At 41.5% G+C, this 20,782-nt stretch overlaps 1 protein-coding gene across 1 annotated transcript in view; it reads right to left on the bottom strand.

Moving 5' to 3' along the window:
* Window positions 1–20,782, bottom strand: part of atrnl1b (attractin-like 1b) — an 81,122-nt gene that overhangs the window by 36,338 nt on the left and 24,002 nt on the right. Inside the window, exons 18-20 of the mRNA XM_085169309.1 lie at window positions 15,626–15,859; window positions 13,946–14,083; window positions 11,786–11,879 (exon numbers count right to left, since the gene is read on the bottom strand). Coding sequence (XP_085025435.1) covers window positions 11,786–11,879; window positions 13,946–14,083; window positions 15,626–15,859 — 466 coding nt within the window. The remainder of the gene's footprint in view (window positions 1–11,785; window positions 11,880–13,945; window positions 14,084–15,625; window positions 15,860–20,782) is intronic.

Genomic DNA, 20,782 nt, shown 5'->3' with positions numbered 1-20,782 from the left:
AGCTTTGATTTGACAACAGCTTTATATGTCACATATTACTTTAGCTGCTGACTCCTCTCAGACACTCAGAAGTACAGTGCACAGCAGAAGTGACTACACCCCTTGTGCAGCAACTTCAAATTCAAATGATTCAAAATCGCATCATCTTACAACAGTTGCACTACTTTCAAGCTTTCAAACGGGACATTTGGATTTATTCAAAATCCAAACTAACAGTTTCGTTTGACTGCATCATACAAAAGACCACCAGCAACAGAAGTCTGCACAGCTTCAATAACTGAATCTGTTCATTTCTCAATATTGTGCCTCTCCAGCTATATTATGATGGTAGACTTGATCCTTCTTGGCGTGGAGGACGTTTGTCTTGACATTTTTTGCCCAGCCTGTCCTTTGCTGCAGGGGTTGTGTCCCTTTACCTTTCTCACTGAAATACTACAAAGGTGTGCTGCTGGATTCACATCAGAAGGAACACTTTAACAGATTACACTTTTCATTTTATTCATTTAGACAAACATCCGATATTAACTTATGTAATTCTGTCCATGTGCTTTGGATCGTTATCATGCTGGAATATTCCTCCTCTCCCAGGCTCCTGGAGTCATCTCGTCGACCATGTTCGTGATGCCCTCTATAAATGTCATCTCTCTAACACCCTTTGCACTCACGCAGCACCATATCATCGCACTCCCACCTCTTCAGTGTCAGGACTATGTGTTCACAGTGATAGCTCTGGCCAGGTTCGAGCAAAACGTCTTGTAGTTCATCCGATATTAACTTTTTTTCCTTTCCCCTCCCTCTGTTTTGGTCTCATCAGACCAAAGAATGTGCTCCCACTCTTTATAATGTAGAGCAAGCAAGGTTTTGCATTTTTGCAATGTCATGAAGTCATGATTAAGACTGATTCTACATATAACCACTGTGCCAAATCTGAGGCATCTGCCCATTTATTTCTCAGAACGACAACGTACAAGGCAACATTTTAAGAGGATCGCCACAGTGGCTTCAATTACTGGTACTATAGCTCTTATTATACCTGCTGATTACTGCTGCAAATGTGTTTTAACTCATTTTGAGCAGCAATCAACCTCCATGCATCCTTTCTCAGCTTTTATGCAGCATTACAGTCGGATCTTTAAATTCTAGTGTTCACATTTTACAACACTAAAATCATTCTATAGTATTCGATTTTTGTTGTTTAGAAAATAAGGAATAATCTCTCTATAACTCTCTATAAATTATAAAGAGGTGATAACATTTTTAATCATTTGGTAAACTTATTCAAACTGAAAACATGTCATGTAATGAAAACAATAACTCACGACAATGTACATGCGCAGAAGATGGATTTTTAACACTGCATCTAACCAGCAAAACCTAAATAACAAGGATCGGTGTCTTCAGTGATCTAAAGGAGGCAGGTTCACGCAGCTCAGGAGGGGTCAGCTCTGCCCCCTCTTGCTGTTATAATGTTATACAGGCAAGGACAGGGCAGAGTGGTCTTTTACCACGGTACAAAGGACAGAGGACAAATGCTGCCACAGGCTTTTGAGCCTAACAGAACGTCACTGGCAGGGCATTTCAACTGCTTGGCATTTGCAGATGGCAAAACACACAAGTACCCATGTGCTCATCAGTATAATGCAGCTTCCCAACACTGTATCTTAATTTAATCTAGACCTGCATGCATCCGTGCACACATCTGAACTTCAGGCAGTCCCCTTGAACTGTATCTTAATTTAATCTAAACTCAGCTTGAACCTTTGTCTGTCCCTGTGCCAGCTCAGTGATTAAAGCAGACAAAAATGCAAAGACAGACACAACAACAGAGAAGAAATGTGCTTGAAACCCTTACGGTTTGATTCACATCTGTGCAGGCTAGCACAGGCATGCATATGTTCACACACTCTTGAGAGGTACACCACGTTACCCCCAAGCATGTGAAGGATCCTGAACACTGGATGCATCCAAATGAGCAATATGATAAATATTTCCCTCGCCGGTTTTATTTGACTCATCGCTATGATGCAGCTCAGACCTCTTCAATCGCTTTCAAAAGCAATTCTATTCTGCACCGATGCACCCTTCACTTCATTAGTGCAGCTATTATTTGGAGGTCCTAATGGCATCAGTAGATGCAGTGCATGCACGAGTGAAAATCTGCATGTGTGTATTCCTGTGCACAATGCTCAAAAGGCAGAGTACCCTTGTGAAGAGGTCTTTATTTAGGCTTACAGGGAGGGATGGTGCAAGCGAGCGAGCGGCTGACAGTGTTTGGGGACACAATGATTATATGTAATGAGAGCTTGAAAGTTACAAGATATAAAAAAAGTAATTAGATTACACTTGTGTCATTACACCAACGTAGCTGCATATGAAACCTGGTTTGATTTTGACATTAGAGATGCAAACATGCATTATGTATTGGAAATGTCAGGGCTCCATAAAGATATCTGCAGCAATCATCCTTGATATGATCTGGTAGGTTATATGTACTATGCATTATATATTAAGTTACATTATATTATGGCATATTATGTTTTTAACTTTGCATAAGCGAGTGGCAGTCTTTTGGTTAGATAAACAAAGCACAAAGCCAACCCATTAAGTACCAAAAACTGCTTAGTGACCACTTAAAGTTGGCTCCAAAAGACATACAACCCTCAGAGAACAACTTGGGCCCATTTCAAAACTCCCTTTTATTGCAAAAGTGTTAAAAATAAAAAGGTAACTGCACTTCAGTTCTCTGGAAGAATTGAACTTTCTCTTAAAGTTTCAATCTGGTTTCCATAGAGGTCCCTTGACAGAGCCTGCTGTTCTCAAGCGATTTGTTGATGTTCAGGGATTCAGGAGAGTTCATTTGAAGTGATGTTGGATTTAAGCCCAGCCTTTGACAATACTGACCAACAAGTATTGATCTGATTGAAACAGCAGGTGAGCAAGTCTGGTCCAGCATTTGAACAGTTCACTTTAATGCTTATAGAAGTGTCTCCATTGCCACATCAACTTACAAATCATCACTCTGCCACTCTCACATGGTGTTCCACAGGGTTCTGTTCTTGGCCCCATTTTCATTCATTGTACAGTGGGATGCAAAAGTTTGGGCAACCTTGTTAATAGTCATCATTTTCCTGTATAAATCGTTGGTTGTTACAATAAAAAATGTCAGTTAAATATATCATATGGGAGACACAGTGATATTTGAGAAGTGAAATGAAGTTTATTGGATTTGCAGAAAGCGTGCAATAACTGTTTAAACAAAATCAGACAGGTGCATAAATTTGGGCACCACAAAAAAAGAAATGAAATCAATATTTAGTAGATCCGCTTTTGCAGAAATTACAGCCTCTAAATGTTTCCTGTAGGTTCCAATGAGAGTCTGGATTGTGGTTGAAGGTATTTTGGACCATTCCTCTTTACAAAACATCTCTAGTTCATTCAGGTTTGATGGCTTCCGAGCATGGACAGTTCTCTTTAACTCACACCACAGATTTTCAATAATAGCATCTGCTGATACTGAGTGGAATCCATGTGTCCCTCAACTTTGACAAGATTCCCAGTCCCTGCACTGGCCACATGCTGTGTTCTTTTTCCTCCATGCATGATGCCCCTTGTTATGCCCAAATAACTCAATTTTAGTTTCATCAGTCCACAGCACCTTATTCCAGAATGAAGCTGGCTTGTCCAAATGTGCTTTAGCAAACCTCAAGCGACTCTGTTTGTGCTGTGGGCGGAGAAAAGGCTTCCTCTGCATCACTTTCATGTACAGCATCTCCTTGTGTAAAGTGCACCGAATGCTTGAACGATGCACAGTGACTCCATCTGCTGCAAGATGATGTTGTAGATCTTTGGTGCTGGTCTGTGGGTTGACTCTGACTGTTCTCACCATTCGTCGCTTCTGTCTATCACTTCTGCCACTTCGAGCCTTAACTTGAACTGAGCCTGTGGTCTTCAATTTTCTCAATATGTTCCTAACTGTGGAAACAGACAGCTTAAATCTCTGAGACAACTTTCTGTATCCTTCCCCTAAACCATGATGGTAAACAATCTTTGCCTTCAGGTCATTTGAGAGTTGTTTTGAGACCCCCATGTTGCTACTCTTCAGAGAAAATTAAAAAAGGAGGGAAACTTACAATTGACCCCCTTAAATACTCTCTCATTATTGGATTCACCTGTGTATGTAGGTCAGGGGTCACTGAGCTTACCAAGCCAATTTGAGTTCCAATAATTAGTTCTAAAGGTTTTGGAATCAATAAAATGACAACAGTGCCCAAATTTATGCACCTGTCTGATTTTGTTTAAACAATTATTGCACACTTTCTGTAAATCCAATAAACTTCATTTCACTTCTCAAATATCACTGTGTGTGTCTCCTATATGATATATTCTTTCTTTGGCTCTCGGAGGAGGCGGACGCACTTTTTCTCCTCTCCCTTATCTTTCCTGCTACTTCTTATGTCCTTGTCTAGTCTCGTGTCTTTTTTGTATTACTTTCCCTGGAACTCTCTCTCACAGTCTGTGTCAATAACCTAAAAGAGAATTATGGATTTGACCAACTGGTCTCTGAATGCTATTGACACCCTTTAACGAGAAGTCTGGGCTCGGGAGAACCCGAGTGCCCTGGAGGGACTTTCCCTGCCGGATACACGATGGACGGGTGGCAGAGGATCGTGTGCCTGGCGGGACTGTCGATCGAGGATGCTGAAGATATCTACCTATTCGGAACCATGATAACAGGGTTCTTGCTGATCGGAGCTGGCTTGGCCCTGGCTTATTGGAGAATTAAGGGAGCGGAACCGGCTGTTCAAACCCCCACAAGGCTGCCCACTGGGATTGGAACGACAGGTGCGACTTCTCAGAAAGGGCTCACTGAAGGCAGCATGGTTAAGAGCTTGGAGGCGCTTACGACTGCAATGAATGCTCAGAATAACACCTTTGAGCGTATGTATGTTGGATTACATCAGGAAAGAATCAACTCAGAACAACATCTCTGGGCAGAAGCTGGATTACATCTCGGATCAGTTGGCTGCGGCCGTGAGGTCTCAGAATCTGCTATGTGAGCAAAAGAGTGACAAGACCACAGAACTGACGGCTAATAACATCACGGAGAAACTCACGGCTATCCAACGGGAGATTAAGAGACCAGTGTCGGAGTGTTAAAGAACAGCTTGAAATTCTCATGAGTTGTTTGCAAAAGAAAAATCACCGTCATAATGCGGCTACCCCTTCGGCGCCAGCTGTGGGCTCAAGGCTGGAGCCGAACAAAAAATCCCTGATAACAACTGTGTTGAGTCTGTTCCTTCCCATTCCCTACAGGCCACCTGGGTTGGCTGGAAGACTGTTTACTTAGCCTGGCGGGGTGAAGGACACTGTCTCAGCTGAACTATGGACACGCACACACATACAGTGGGGCAAAAAAGTATTTAGTCAGCCACCGATTGTGCAAGTTCCCCCACTTAAAATGATGACAGAGGTCAGTAATTTGCACCAGAGGTACACTTCAACTGTGAGAGACAGAATGTGAAAAAAAATCCATGAATTCACATGGTAGGATTTGTAAAGAATTTATTCGTAAATCAGGGTGGAAAATAAGTATTTGGTCAATAACAAAAATACAACTCAATACTTTGTAACATAACCTTTGTTGGCAATAACAGAGGTCAAACGTTTACTATAGGTCTTTACCAGGTTTGCACACACAGTAGCTGGTATTTTGGCCCATTCCTCCATGCAGATCTTCTCAAGAGCAGTGATGTTTTGGGGCTGTCGCCGAGCAACACGGACTTTCAACTCCCGCCTAGAGCTGGGCGATATATCGAGTTTTTAAAAAATATCGATATATTTTTATACGAGATATAAGATGTGACAATATCCTTTATATCGATATAGTCTATGTTACGTTATAACTATACTTGTGGAGCCGCAAGTTTGCCTCTCTTTCATTCGCTTTCATCTTTACGCAACATTACTTGGCCTCGCCCCTCCTTCACTGAACACAACTCCCCCTCCTCCCCCATCGCTTCACCTGCAGGAAGCGACAAGATGGACACGGCAAATCTCCGTTAACGAGTTACTGCGCATCGCCCCGTGCGTGGGGCTGGACGCCGACAACGTGTTAGCTAGCTAACCACGATAACGAGCTAACCACGCTAACGAGCTAACCACGCTAACGCCATGCAGCCCAGAGGGGCTGCACAGCCTAAAATCCTTTCATTTTCTCAAAAGTTGACAGCGCGCCTTATGTATGAATTCTGGTTGTGCTTGATGGCCGCGAACCGATTTTATGTGGTACACAGCGCTCAGCAATCTGTTAAAAAATGTTTTAGTACGACTTTGGTAAGCTACGGTGCTGCACCGCTTGATGGATTGTCGGAGCATTACGGCTACCGAGGAGCCTCGCGGAGTGATACGTACTGTGCTTCAACGTAATATTACCCTACTGTGTATAAGGACCATAAATGGCACCTGTTAAGAGACGTGGTTATGAAGAGGATTTCAAACTCAATGCTGTCAGTCACGCAGTAGAAGTTGGGAACAGAGCAGCTGTGAAATCTGTCTTTGTTACTATGCTCAGCGTCTTTTAGTTTACATTTTGACTGCCCAATTGTGAGCTTTTTGTTATGCACAAAAACAACATTGTTTTCTTTTATTTATGGAGCATTATTATTTAATAAATGCTCATAATTTATTTTTGAGTAAATTTTATGTACATCTATGCTCTATGTTAATAAAAGTGCCTGTGTGACATCTGGGACACAGCTTTGACTAAGAACTCTCTTTTTGTTCTTACTTTATGGCTTTAAAAAAAAAATATCGAGATATATATCTTATATCGCCGTCCAGGTAAGAAATATCGAGATATGAATTTTGGGTCATATCGCCCAGCCCTACTCCCGCCACAGATTTTCTATGGGGTTGAGGTCTGGAGACTGGCTAGGCCACTCCAGGACTTTCAAATGCTTCTTACGGAGCCACTCCTTTGTTGCCCGGGCGGTGTGTTTTGGATCATTGTCATGTTGGAAGACCCAGCCTCGTTTCATCTTCAAAGTTCTCACTGATGGAAGGAGGTTTTGGCTCAAAATCTCACGATACTTGGCCCCATTCATTCTGTCCTTAACACGGATCAGTCGTCCTGTCCCCTTGGCAGAAAAACAGCCCCATAGCATGATGTTTCCACCCCCATGCTTCACAGTAGGTATGGTGTTCTTGGGATGCAACTCAGTATTCTTCTTCCTCCAAACACGACGAGTTGAGTTTATACCAAAAAGTTCTACTTTGGTTTCATCTGACCACATGACATTCTCCCAATCCTCTGCTGTATCATCCATGTGCTCTCTGGCAAACTTCAGACGGGCCTGGACATGCACTGGCTTCAGCAGCGGAACACGTCTGGCACTGCGGGATTTGATTCCCTGCCGTTGTAGTGTGTTACTGATGGTGACCTTTGTTACTTTGGTCCCAGCTCTCTGCAGGTCATTCACCAGGTCCCCACGTGTGGTTCTGGGATCTTTGCTCACCGTTCTCATGATCATTTTGACCCCACGGGATGAGATCTTGCGTGGAGCCCCAGATCGAGGGAGATTATCAGTGGTCTTGTATGTCTTCCATTTTCTGATGATTGCTCCCACAGTTGATTTTTTCACACCAAGCTGCTTGCCTATTGTAGATTCACTCTTCCCAGTCTGGTGCAGGTCTACAATTCTTTTCCTGGTGTCCTTCGAAAGCTCTTTGGTCTTGGCCATGGCGGAGTTTGGAGTCTGACTGGTTGAGGCTGTGGACAGGTGTCTTTTATACAGATGATGAGGTCAAACAGGTGCCATTCATACAGGTAACGAGTGGGGGACAGAAAAGCTTCTTACAGAAGACGTTACAGGTCTGTGAGAGCCAGGGATTTTCCTTGTTTGAGGTGACCAAATACTTATTTTCCACCCTGATTTACGAATAAATTCTTTACAAATCCTACCATGTGAATTCATGGATTTTTTTTTTCACATTCTGTCTCTCACAGTTGAAGTGTACCTCTGGTGCAAATTACTGACCTCTGTCATCATTTTAAGTGGGGGAACTTGCACAATCGGTGGCTGACTAAATACTTTTTTGCCCCACTGTACATATACTGATACTGATAAGCACTCACTGACGCATCACCCTCCCTATCCAACGCCACCTCCAACGCTTACCTCCCCTCTGATGTGGACATCGGGTCAGCTGGAGGTGCAGCTCCAAAAAACCCTGGCATGTTGATGATATTCAGCTTTATATCACTTTTAAACCTCAGTCTTTTTCTAAAGTTTTAATTGTCGCCCCTGCTACCCTGTTAGTTAAAATCTGGGTTCACTCTTCTGTTATGTTAACCAATCTATTAAAAAAAACCTGGGAATTGTTTTGCGTGGGGAGTTGTCAGTGGTTCTGCATGTTTGCAAGCATCTCCTTAGCTCTTGTTTTCATCAGTTAAGAAAGAGTGAATTTCATCCTGTTATATCCAAGTCAGAGATTGAGATTTTTTTTTTTTTTATTATTTTAAACTATTGCAATTCACCTCTTCACTTGCCTCAAACAATCCCTCCATGGATCATCTACAGCTTGTGCAGAATGCTGCTGAAAAGCTTCTTATCTGGTTATCCAAAATTCTCATGTTACACCTCTGCTGATCTAAGACTAAAAACTAAAAGTGACAGATCCTTTGTAATCATGGCAGCCCATTCTTTGCCCCCCAGTTTATGATCTGTGAGCCCAGCAGATTCATTCAAAACAGAGCCAAAGACTCATATTTTTATACTCGCATTCAGGTAGCGTTTCATTTTGTTTGTTGTTGGTTTTATTTGATGTGAAGTATCTTGTGATTTAAATGCTATAATGTCCTATATGGATAAATTAACTTAGTCACTTAATAAAGCACTTTTATCCCATTATTTGACAAAATATGTGGGCTGCTGTGAGGTTCAGCCCACCAAGAAAGTGTGTGTCTTTGTTTTGATACACACACTCACTGCTATTAGCACACATCCACAGTTTACAAATGCAGCTCTTCTTTAAATATAAGTTACTTCTATCTCATTAAACTATCATGGCGTCAAAGAGCTGAAAAAGCAACACCGGAGCAACAAAATGCCGACCCAAAACTAATAGTTGAATCTGTGCTATTGTGAATTGCTTATCATACCAATATGTCACTGTGTAGGAGCATATATATTAAGGCATATTAAGACTTTGGAATAACCAATTCTCAATTCAGAAGAGAAACTTTTTTCTACACTCCTTTCCTGTATGTGAGGAGAAGGGGCAGCTCCCTCAGTGTGGTTAACGTGTTTACATCGTGTTGGAGTTCGTGGGCTCAATGGACACTGACAAGTGCAGCAAGTCTTTGCACATATGGCAAAATATGTCTGGCAGCTGTCAATGACACAGACACTGCCATGAGTATGTTTGAATGTAGCCATCATGAGCATAACGGCAAAGTAACCTACAAAATAACAAAGTGCCCTCACTTTAGAAGTGTTGTTTTGGGAGTTTTTTAGTACTGTTGAAATTTCAAGGTGATAATCAGCAACAGCTACAAGGATCTTCTCGAAGCTGGCTTCAAAGCTTTGCCTGGCCTGTTTTGATACTCGAGTCTGATTCTGCAGTAAATGAGAAAATAAGTTGCTTTTATTAACTGTTATCCACCTGCTATCTGAGTATAACACTACACTGTACTGCACTGCACAACATTAAATCTAGTAGCAGAAATCAATGTGACATTTTTTTCCAATTGTGCAAAGTGTAAGTTATTTGCTCTCAATGTTGACTGAAAGCACTGAGGGTTTGGAAAGGTCTCGCTCTCCTGTATCCCTTCTTTCTTTCTTTCTTCTTTTATTTCTCTGCAGTCTTTCCCTCTTATTCCCATAACCTTTATGAATTCTTCTAGTCAATGTTTTTATTTTTCATGTATATTGTGATCATGCATTATTTTCCTTGTGTTTTCAAAGAGGATTATAAAAGCAGAAAAGCAGGAGGGGGATTATCTCATTTTGATCAAAACACAAAGGAGTGTTGGGTGACTTTGGAGAGAGAAAATAAAGTCATTAGATTGTGGGTGAGTGTGTATGTAAGCACACATATGTTTGCCGCTGACCCATCCATAAGGCTTATTGCATTAGGGTTATCAGAAATATCAGTCTCCATTATGCTTACAACTGGGAAAGCAGACAGCTAAGAGATGGTCCTCCTACGCTAGTGGATTCGACTGTGTCAGCAGAAATCACCCTGGAGGTGGAGTTCCTGGCAAATAGACCCAACTGCCTGTTTTTACACCACAGGGCCATTAGCATCAGCATCTAAGCCTCGACATGAGGAGAAATTGAGCCGTTCTTATTGGTCAGAAATCAATCCTCATAACTATATTATGAAAACCATGAGGCACTGCAGGAGATAAATCATGCAATTAAAAAAATCCCATTAAATCATTTTAAAAATGGCTAGTGAACGTCAGGCTATATAATGACTTAAAATCAACCAAAGTAATTGTTTTAATGCCTTTTAATGTCTTTTGGAATTATCCATGACGGCAATACGGGGGCCAAATTAAACAATTACACAAACACACTGATCCACTTCACCACAGAAATTCAATATTTTTAACATACTAATTATTTGTTTGTCAAGAAAGACCTCTTTTGGGTAACCAGCTACCCGTTATTCTAATTTGCAACAATGTTGTTTTGCTAGGATTGGTTTAACTCAATCAGCAGTTCAGTTTGTGTGTCTGTAAAGACAAATTACAATTTTTTAAAAGCATGAAGAAAGCACATAATGCTTTCCTACAGCCGGGTACTTCACTTGTTTTCCTTTAAACAGCCTCAAGCACATCTTCAAGGCTCTATCCCAAGTGATTACTGACACGCTTATGTTGTTCAGAGAATCGCTCTGAACACTTTACCGTGAGTCAGTGGAGTTTAGCTGTTGGTATTTCTGATCTGACCTTTCTGATACTGAAATAAAACTCAGCCAAAAGAGCAAGTACTACAATGAGGTCAGCTGCGGGTCATAAGTAATGGGTCCTAAAAACCGAGTGCACTGAAAAGAGGCGAGATTTCAACCCTGATCTTCATCGGGTAAACAGTCACCAGTAATCAGGCAGCAACTTTTTTCCATCACTTAAATGGCATTTTTCTATTGTGGATATAATAGGAATATATATAATCAGATACTTTTCATTTATTTTTTTTTATCTTGTTACTCTGTTATCAACCTCAACCAGCCACAAACCGAAACCAGCATTCTCAGTCTTGACCCGTAAACAGCCAATCATCCTCACGTGTGTCCGATTAAAGGCCGGTCCATTTCACGCATAACACGCACCCAGCACCGCAGGCACTGCAGGCACACAGCTGCACACTCGCAGTCACATGCTAACATGTCATTAGTGTGGAAGCTCCTTACTGAGAGTGAAGACACAAAGTTGGCCAAAGTAAACATAAAACACTCATAACAATAAACTTAATGAGACACTTCAGTCACCTTTACCCAAATGAATACAGACATTTTAAAGAAGCTAACAAAGGCAAAGTGGATCAATCTAAAGCAACCCAAAGCTCAGAACCAGCTACAAGTCATCAGCCTCGATATGAGCAAAGCACAAAAGTAGTTACAAGGAAAAAAAACAAAAAACAGCCCTGCTATCTAGTGCATTTATACACATAGTGAAAATGATGGAAGCAGTCAGTGCATCTTCCATTGTTAAATTTCAGGAACAAAATTTGTATGAGTGAGTGAGTGTGAGAGAGCGAGAAGTGACCAATATACTCACAGCTGGCACTGGTCTCCTTTGATCCCCTTGGTGGTGCAGAAACACTTGCCGGTTAACACCTGACACACACTTGCATGACCATTACACTTGCAGGCTGTAACAGGCAAAACCAGATGGAAAAGAAGGTTGGGAAGACAGAGAGTAGCAAAAACAAAAGAAAAGGAAAAGGAAAAAAGACAGGTACAAGAACAGAAATGATCAATATCAAACCTGAACAAAAAAGAAAAAAAACTTGATACAGTAAACACATGGCTGGTTTGGATTTGTACACTTGTATGTGATCAGTTATACATTTGAAACCTGTGCAGGTAAGACTGCACAGAAGGGGAAATTGATATTGATCTGGGTAAGATGGTAAACAAATGTATTTTCCAAAAGACTGGCTGAACTTCAAAGACATGAAGGAGAACCACCACCTCCAAACAAAGGCTAAGATACCCGCTAGGCATGTACGTGTGTGTCTGTGTGTGTGTAGGGAATACAGAAAGTGCAGCAATAGATGTGTGACAGATGACTGAATTGGCTTCTAAAGTGCTTCTACTGTGGCAGCCTTTCAGGTTTGCTTTTGCAGGACAAAAAAAAGAAGGAAAAAAAAACACTGACCAATTCTTTTCAGTTCAGTAATCATTAAAACACTGAAAAGGTGCATTACTGAAGGACCAGTGGATCCTCCTCCCTCCTTTCCAAGTAGTGCACCTTTTCCAGCATGGCATGAATATTTTAGGAGACTGGAAAGCTTTTAACTGAGTATACTGACACTTCCTCCAACACTTCTTGTTATTGACAGCTGGTGATACGGGGATTTAATTTGACTATGTGAAAGCCGCATTAGATGTGGTTCTCCTCAATGTGAATGTATTCACATGTTCCTATCACTAATTATGATTTTTTTTTGTCCTCAGGCTCCAGGAGAATGAGGAGAATAGTGACAGGTATTCACTGGTGCAGTTTCACTTTACAACTCACAGCTTTAGCCTGAGCAGCAACATATGGTATCTGAGACTGTAAAGCTCCCACAAAATTTGTGTCTCCCATGTCTGGCGAGTCACACAAAACCCCACATGTAACTTCTCAGGAATGCTATTCATGTCTCATAACCATTGAGTGCAGCTAAATCTCCTCTCAACAAGGAGCCTGTACTCCCAGCCTTCAGCCAGTCTGTGATCCATTCATTAAGAAACACAAGCCAAGACAGTTATCAGATACTAGTGTGATCATTGTGTATTTGATTTAATACCCATTCCTGTACTATGTTCACATCGACTCTCCACAATAAATTCAGCAGACATTATGTGTTTTGGCTTAGAAAACAGGAATTCAGCATAATTTATGGGTTGCAGTCACTTAAGAAAAATTTATGCGCCATTGGGCAGGAGACTGGGATAACAAATATCCCTCATGAGCTAATCAAAAACTCAATCAAAAGACATTTTCTATCAAGAAAGAGCACCACACCCAGAAAACTGGTAAAGCAGTTAGGCTACTGAGCTGCATGTGTTGAAGTTTGTATTAAGTTGAGCTTAAAGCATCAATTCCCCCCCCTTCCTAGCTGTGTGTGTGTGTGTGTGTGTGTGTGTGTGTGTGTGTGTGTGTGTGTGTGTGTGTGTGTGTGTGTGTGTGTGTGTGTGTGTGTGGGTGTGTGTGTGTGTGTCAGGCTGTGTGCATGTTCACAGTGTAAATTTAAAGTATTTGGATCCCATGGGTGGAAAGTGCCTGTTTAAGAAACCAACATATTGCATGTCATTAATCAAACATGAGTGGGCAAATTATCACTATCAACACTCAATAGTGCCCTCTGTTGGTTATCAACTTGCATTACACCATATTCATCACATATTTCATCAATTAGAATTCAAAAAGCAGATCATATCCTTCTAAAAAGCTTAATTATCACTTACACAAAGCCGGTTGAGTCAAATTAAAGCAACCTAGAGAAGGCACTCTGTGTTGTATCATTTAAACTCCATAATGCTGATCTCCTGCATTGCAATGAAATCTATAACGATGATGAGAACATGCTTTTTTTTTTTGGGGGGGGGGGGGGGGGGGGGGGCTTGTTGGGGTTTAAGTACATCACTCGACTGCTTCAACAAAAACAAGTGGAGCCATTAAGTCGTATGCATGCAGAATAACCAATGTCTATTGTGATGCGGCACTCACCCTGGCATTTGCCACCATTGGTCGGGTCGCCATGGTAACCAGGCATGCAGGTCTCGCAGTTAGGACCGGTGGTGAGGTTACGGCATTGCTCACAAACGCTGCCGTTAATGCACGTGCTGTGGCCGTTACACTGGCATGCTGCAAAAAAAAGGCAGAAGAGCTCATTCTGCTGCTTTCTCACAGCAAGAAAAATGAAAAATTATAGGAAATTTATTAACTTGACAACCCAAGCAAATATTCTTGGATTCATAAGCTTCCTTTGTCATATGTGAGTTGTTATAGCATCCTAGAAATCCAAAAGCTTTTTGTTGTTTGACTTGTTATTTTATCCAGACCCTAAAATATTTGTAATATTTGTAATAGTTTAATCCTTTAATCAACCTGAAGTTAATCTATTTGACAATTTGCAGATTAACCTTGTTGTTACTGATTTTTCAGACAAAGCGTGTGGACACAGTGAGCATGTAAGAAACTATTCATCAGTATGACCCCCGATATTTTAGGATGGATAACGTCTGCTCCTTAAACTATCTGTATCTGACGGTAAATAGAAGTGCTCGCGCTATCGAGCAGTTGTTGAGGTAATTTGCTAAAAATTATTATGCTTGGAACAAAGTAGCAGCCATGAAAGAAGCAATGCTACCTACTTAGTGGCAACAGGCCTAGGCTGCCAGGAGCCGTTTTCTGTTTAAAACAAGTACTGTCTTATTGGAGGGGGGGCATCGGATTATTGGGGGTTTTCTCTCTAATATTAAAGGGTCTTTACCCTAATATATAAAGCACACCAAGATGCTAATTGTTGTGTTGTGATGCTATATAAATAAAACTGAACTGACTTGCTAAATAGCATGTAACTGGAAAGATGAATACTTTATGTGCATTTTTAGCCAAGCAGAACAGTCTCAAGGTGGGTATCCATTAGTGTCACCAGTGTAGTTTATGACAAATGTAAAATACGGCCACAATCTCCCTTTCTGTCCCTGAGATATGGTGTTCAATAATTCCCAAATCCTACTTGACATTTGTGTGAATCATATGAATTTTTGAGGTCACCCCAACCTTGACGACGGATCACTAAAATCTAATCAGTTCATCTTTGAGTCCAAATACAGGTCTGTTCTAAATTTGGAGAAAGTCCCTCAAGGCATTCAAGAGAGCGTTTGGGAAGGATGGACAGACAATTCAAAACTCTAATGGGTCCACGATGGCAGCAACCGTGGCCGGAGGCACCATGCTATAAAAAGTGAACAACTGAGAAAAAGACATAATGATGGTGCGGTTCAAGCCCAGAGGCGTAAAACTATAATTGGGCAAAATATTACAAGTCTTAAATATATCTGATTTCTTGAGGTTTTTAAGTAATCTGCGAGCTGCTGAGCGCTGCTCACATTCTCAGTTTACAACTTACAGTGGCTACATTATCATCTTACATAACATAGCAGTATGGACAGGGGCTTCATGAAAGCATGAAACGTCACACCGGCATAAGGTTGCATGGAATCAGCAGGGACGGATTAGTTGCATAGGGAGGCTGTAACAGGAATCCATGGTAGCGTTTTTTTTTTTGGTTGTTTTTTTCCCCTAAGCTTAAGCAGTGACCTCCAATAGGTAATAATCTCTCACTTGACATGACAGATGGTTTGTAATTTCAGTTAGCTTGACAGGAAGTTTAGCACTCACCGGGGCACTGAATGAAGGCCCACTCGTAGCCTTTGTCTTTGGGGCAGATGCCTGGCTCCAGGCTCATGTCGTGCGATGGGCCCTGGTGGCCCTGCTTCGCCAGTCTTTTCATGGGACCCCGGAACGAACCTTCCATGCACAGGCCCTTTCCTGTGCTGGTGGGATCTCCGCACCAGCCGCACTCAGGTTGCTCCAAGCACTGAGAACACGTCCGCAGGCCTGAACAGTTCTGGGCTACAGGAGAGGAAAAAATGCAGGTAATTGTACGTTTTAACCCACCACCACTGCCATCATTTTTCCATTCCATTTTACTAGAGTCATCGCAACACAATGATAAAACAACAAAAACAAAACATCAGCCACAGCACCGAAGGCTTAATGCTGGAGCAGACTAAATTCTGAACAATGTTGCTTTTATATGCATTTATGCATATTGTTGAATTCTATCCTTTGTACTAGTCACCCTAATTTATTTCTGAGCATTTGTAGGCAATGGACAGCTTATCTAGTGAGGTGGCAGGACAACAGATCTAGACACAGATAAAAGGATACGAAACAACTTGCTGAGCGTTTAATAGCTGACGCAGTCTGAGGACGCTTGTATAATGAGAGCAAATGTGTCAGATACCCAAGGCCCCTGAAAAGTTTGATTTGAGAAAAAGTCCCACAAAAGGATTAAGTGTGATGTGTGAAGTAGCTCCGCACAAAAAGCTTAGAAACCCAAGGGAGCGATGCCATTTTTGTCAGTTGAGAGATGAACTTTCAGGCCTCTAAACTGTTTGAGCGCCACCACTTGCCTGCCAGACAGACACTTTAGCGGAGAAAATGCCACTACTATTTTAAGGAGACAAACATTGAGTGCTTTTACCTCAGTTTATGTCAAACAAATCTCTAGCTATTCCACTAATGGATGTGAAACCATGACAACACAAGAGCAATAAGCACAAAGTAAGGCCATTTAAGATTGTTTTGACGACAAGACGTAAGTGGCGAATTTCTCAGGAACACGTCCCTCTGAGAAAAGAAAGCAGCAGCTGGATGGGGACTTTTGTCTTGCCACACAACAAGAAGCATGTTGAAACACAAAATCTGCTACAAAAACATGAATCTCTCACTTGGATTCTGACAGATAAATCAATATCTTAGAACTAAATCCGATGCCTAGATATGCTCTGTTAAGTGGATGTTGATTATGACTCTGTCTGCACCCGAGAAACAAGATTCTCTTCATCCTGCATCACCAGTTTTCATCATCACAGCATATACAGCCTGACTCAGGTTTCCTCAAAAACCCTGAATTAATAGAGAAACATAAGGAGCTTGTGCCACGCCTCATTTCTTTAGATTTTGCTGGATAAATTGAAAATTGATGAAGTTTACTGAAACATCTTCAGTGTTGTTTTGTATCTGGGATAAAAAGTGTCTTTATCTTGTCTGTGATTTGATGGACCTGTAACGCTCGCCTGAGGACAGATATTCAAACAGTTTAGATGCGTCCCTTAGGATTCAGAGTACTTTCTGCAAGCAGTACGATGTGTATACGTCTCCAAGTGCTGGCAACTGTATCTTGGTGATCTTTTTGTTCAGCTTTTATGACGTTCCGCAGTCCCTTCTTATCCGCTTCATAGCTGTTACCTTACCGTGTCAGCATGCTGCAAAGGAGGACACTTTTAATAGTGTGCCAGCAGAAAGACACCAGAAGGTTTTGAGACAGGTTTATGTTCCTCATAGTTTTCAGGAATTACAGTCTATATTGGGCTTTTTTCTTTTAACAAGGCTGTGTGTTTTGTGTGTCCATGTGAGGTCTGCTGTGATGTGTGTGCCCAGGAACCTAAAACTAGGCATTCTGTACATCCTCTCAATTACGTTCAATGGTATCTGGCCATTCTGATCCAGCCCTGTGTCCATCCCTGATCCCTGCATGTAGGGCTGTGCGATATGACCAAAATCTCATATCCCGATATAAGAATTCTATCATCCCGATAACAATATAAATCACAAAAATGTAACATTTTCTGTAAATTCTGTAAATCTTGGGCAGCTCAACTTGCGGGAAGTGTTTCCAGCTGCGTGTCATGTAGCTGGAGTCGAGTGTTTTAACCGATGCATGAAACGATACATTTTTAGACATAGGTTGTAACTGCCGCCGTTTTCTTTGCGAGTATTTATTACACGGCGTGCTGCGGGGAAAAGCCTGTTCTAACGTTTGAGTCTAAGGTTTATTTTTTAGCACCTGGCGGCTCTTTTTTACTTCTCATCCGTAAATAATCTGCTCTTTCACGTGGTTCAGTTTATTTTGAAAAGTCTCAACAGGATCTTGAGCTTTATTGTGAAAGGTTTATGGGGAACATAAACAAGCGGACACGCGATGCGGACACGCGTTGTTGCTAACCACAACGCATAAAAACAGGCGCTTGTCTGTCTGTAGTGTGGTTATATAAAATATAAGAGAAAGAGAGAACTTTAAGAAATTAATATAGCCACTACAGTGACCATCAAAACGGTAAAAAAATATTGCCATAAACAGTTTATTTTGCGAACCACGAAACAAACGATAGCATAAAATGAAACGATAGATGTTTTTATATCGTCATCCGATATATATCGTTATATCGAACAACCCTACCTGCATGCATCTATCCATCCATTCAGTTAATTTAGGGTCGCAGGGGTGCTGGAACCTATCCCAGCTGCCATGGGGCAAGAAGTGGAGTACACCCCAGACAGGTTCCCCAGTATATCACAGAGTCAACATTCTGATTTTTCCTGAACTCAGTTATTAGTTCTTTGGTGTTTGTGGTGTTAGAAGCCAGATTGTTTTCAGTACACCAATCTGTCAGCCTCTGAACCTCCTCTCTGTGGCCAGACTCATCCCCACCAGTGAGCAGTCCTATTTCCACCGTCTCATCTACAAACCTAACAATGACATTTATGCAGTCTTATACATACAGAGAGTACAGGAAAAGGCTAAAAACACAGCCTTGTCGGGCTCCTGTGCTGAGGAGAGGATTGAGGAGCAGTGGGGGCCCATCCTGATCAACTGTGGTATTAAATGTTCCCTGTGGTTTCAGGCGCTGCATGTGGTGTAGAAGGTGATGGGAATTCAATTCAATTCAACTCAATTTTATTTATATAGCGCCAAATCACAACAAATGTCGCCTCAAGGCGCTTTATAGATACAGAGAAAAGCCCAACAATCATATGACCCCCTATGAGCAAGCACTTTGGCGACAGTGGGAAGGAAAAACTCCCTTTTAACAGGAAGAAACCTCCGGCAGAACCAGGCTCAGGGAGGGGCGGCCATCTGCTGCGACCGGTTGGGGTGAGAGAAGGAAGACAGGATAAAAGACATGCTGTGGAAGAGAGACAGAGATTAATAACAGGTATGATTCAATACAGAGAGGTCTATTAACACATAGTGAGTGAGAAAGGTGACTGGAAAGGAAAAACTCAATGCATCATGGGTATCCCCCGGCAGCCTACATCTATTGCAGCATAACTAAGGGAGGATTCAGGGTCACCTGGTCCAGCCCTAACTATATGCTTTAGCAAAAAGGAAAGTTTTAAGCCTAATCTTAAAAGTAGAGATAGTGTCTGTCTCCCAAATCCAAACTGGAAGCTGGTTCCACAGAAGAGGGGCCTGAAAACTGAAGGCTCTCCCTCCCATTCTACTTTTAAATACTCTAGGAACAACAAGTAGGCCTGCAGAGCGGGAGCAAAGTGCTCTAATAGGGTAATATGGTACTACAAGGTCATTAAGATAAGATGGGGCCTGATTATTTAAGACCTTGTATGTGAGGAGCAGGATTTTGAATTCAATTCTGGATTTAACAGGAAGCCAATGAAGGGAAGCCAAAACAGGAGAAATATGCTCTCTCTTTCTAGTCCCTGTCAGTACTCTTGCTGCAGCATTTTGGATTAACTGAAGGCTTTTCAGTGAGTTTTTTGGACATCCTGATAATAATGAATTGCAGTAGTCCAGCCTGGAAGTAATAAATGCATGAACTAGTTTTTCAGCGTCACTCTGAGACAGGATATTTCTAATTTTAGAGATGTTGCGCAAATGGAAGAACGCAGTCTTACATATTTGTTTAATATGTGCGTTGAAGGACATATCCTGGTCAAAAATGACTCCAAGGTTCCTCACAGTGTTACTGGAGGCCAAGGTAATGCCATCCAGAGTAAGAATCTGGTTAGATACCATATTTCTAAGCTTTTCAGCACCGAGTACAATGACCTCAGTTTTATCTGAGTTAAGAAGCAGAAAGTTAGTGGCCATCCAAGTCTTTATGTCTTTAAGACATTCCTGCAGTTTAACTAATTGGTGTGTGTTATCTGGCTTCATGGACAGATAGAGCTGGGTGTCATCTGCATAGCAGTGAAAATGTATGCTATGTCTTCTAATGATGCTGCCTAGGGGAAGCATGTATAATGTAAACAGAATTGGTCCTAGCACTGAACCCTGTGGAACTCCATAATTAACCTCAGTGTGTGAAGAGGACTCTCCATTTACATGCACAAATTGGAGTCTATTAGATAGATATGATACAAACCACTGCAGTGCAATACCTGTAATACCTACAGCATGTTCTAATCGCTCTAATAGGATATTATGGTCAACAGTATCGAATGCTGCACTAAGGTCAAGAAGGACAAGCACAGAGATGAGTCCACTGTGAGAGGCCATAAGAAGATCATTTGTAACCTTCACTAAAGCTGTTTCTGTGCTGTGATGAGCTCTGAAACCTGACTGAAACTCTTCAAATAAACCATTCCTCTGCAGATGATCTGTTAGCTGTTTGACAACTACTCTTTCAAGGATTTTTGATATGAAAGGAAGGTTGGAGATTGGCCTATAATTAGCTAAGACTGCTGGGTCTAGAGATGGCTTTTTGAGTAAAGGTTTAACTGCAGCCACCTTGAAGGCCTGTGGTACATAGCCGATTATTAGAGATAGGTTGATCATATATAAGATCGAAGAATTAATCAATGGCAGGACTTCTTTGAGCAGTTTTGTAGGAATGGGGTCTAAAAGACACGTTGATGGTTTGGAGGAAGTAATTATTGAAGTTAACTCAGAAAGATCGATTGGAGAAAAAGAGTCTAACTTAACATCAATGGTACTAAGAGTAGCTGTAGATAATATTACATCTGTGG

Source organism: Neolamprologus multifasciatus, chromosome 8, assembly GCF_963576455.1.
Source record: "Neolamprologus multifasciatus chromosome 8, fNeoMul1.2, whole genome shotgun sequence".
Classification (NCBI taxonomy): domain Eukaryota; kingdom Metazoa; phylum Chordata; class Actinopteri; order Cichliformes; family Cichlidae; genus Neolamprologus; species Neolamprologus multifasciatus.
Note: the sequence above shows the minus strand (reverse complement) of the source record. Positions and strands in the feature narration are given on the sequence as shown.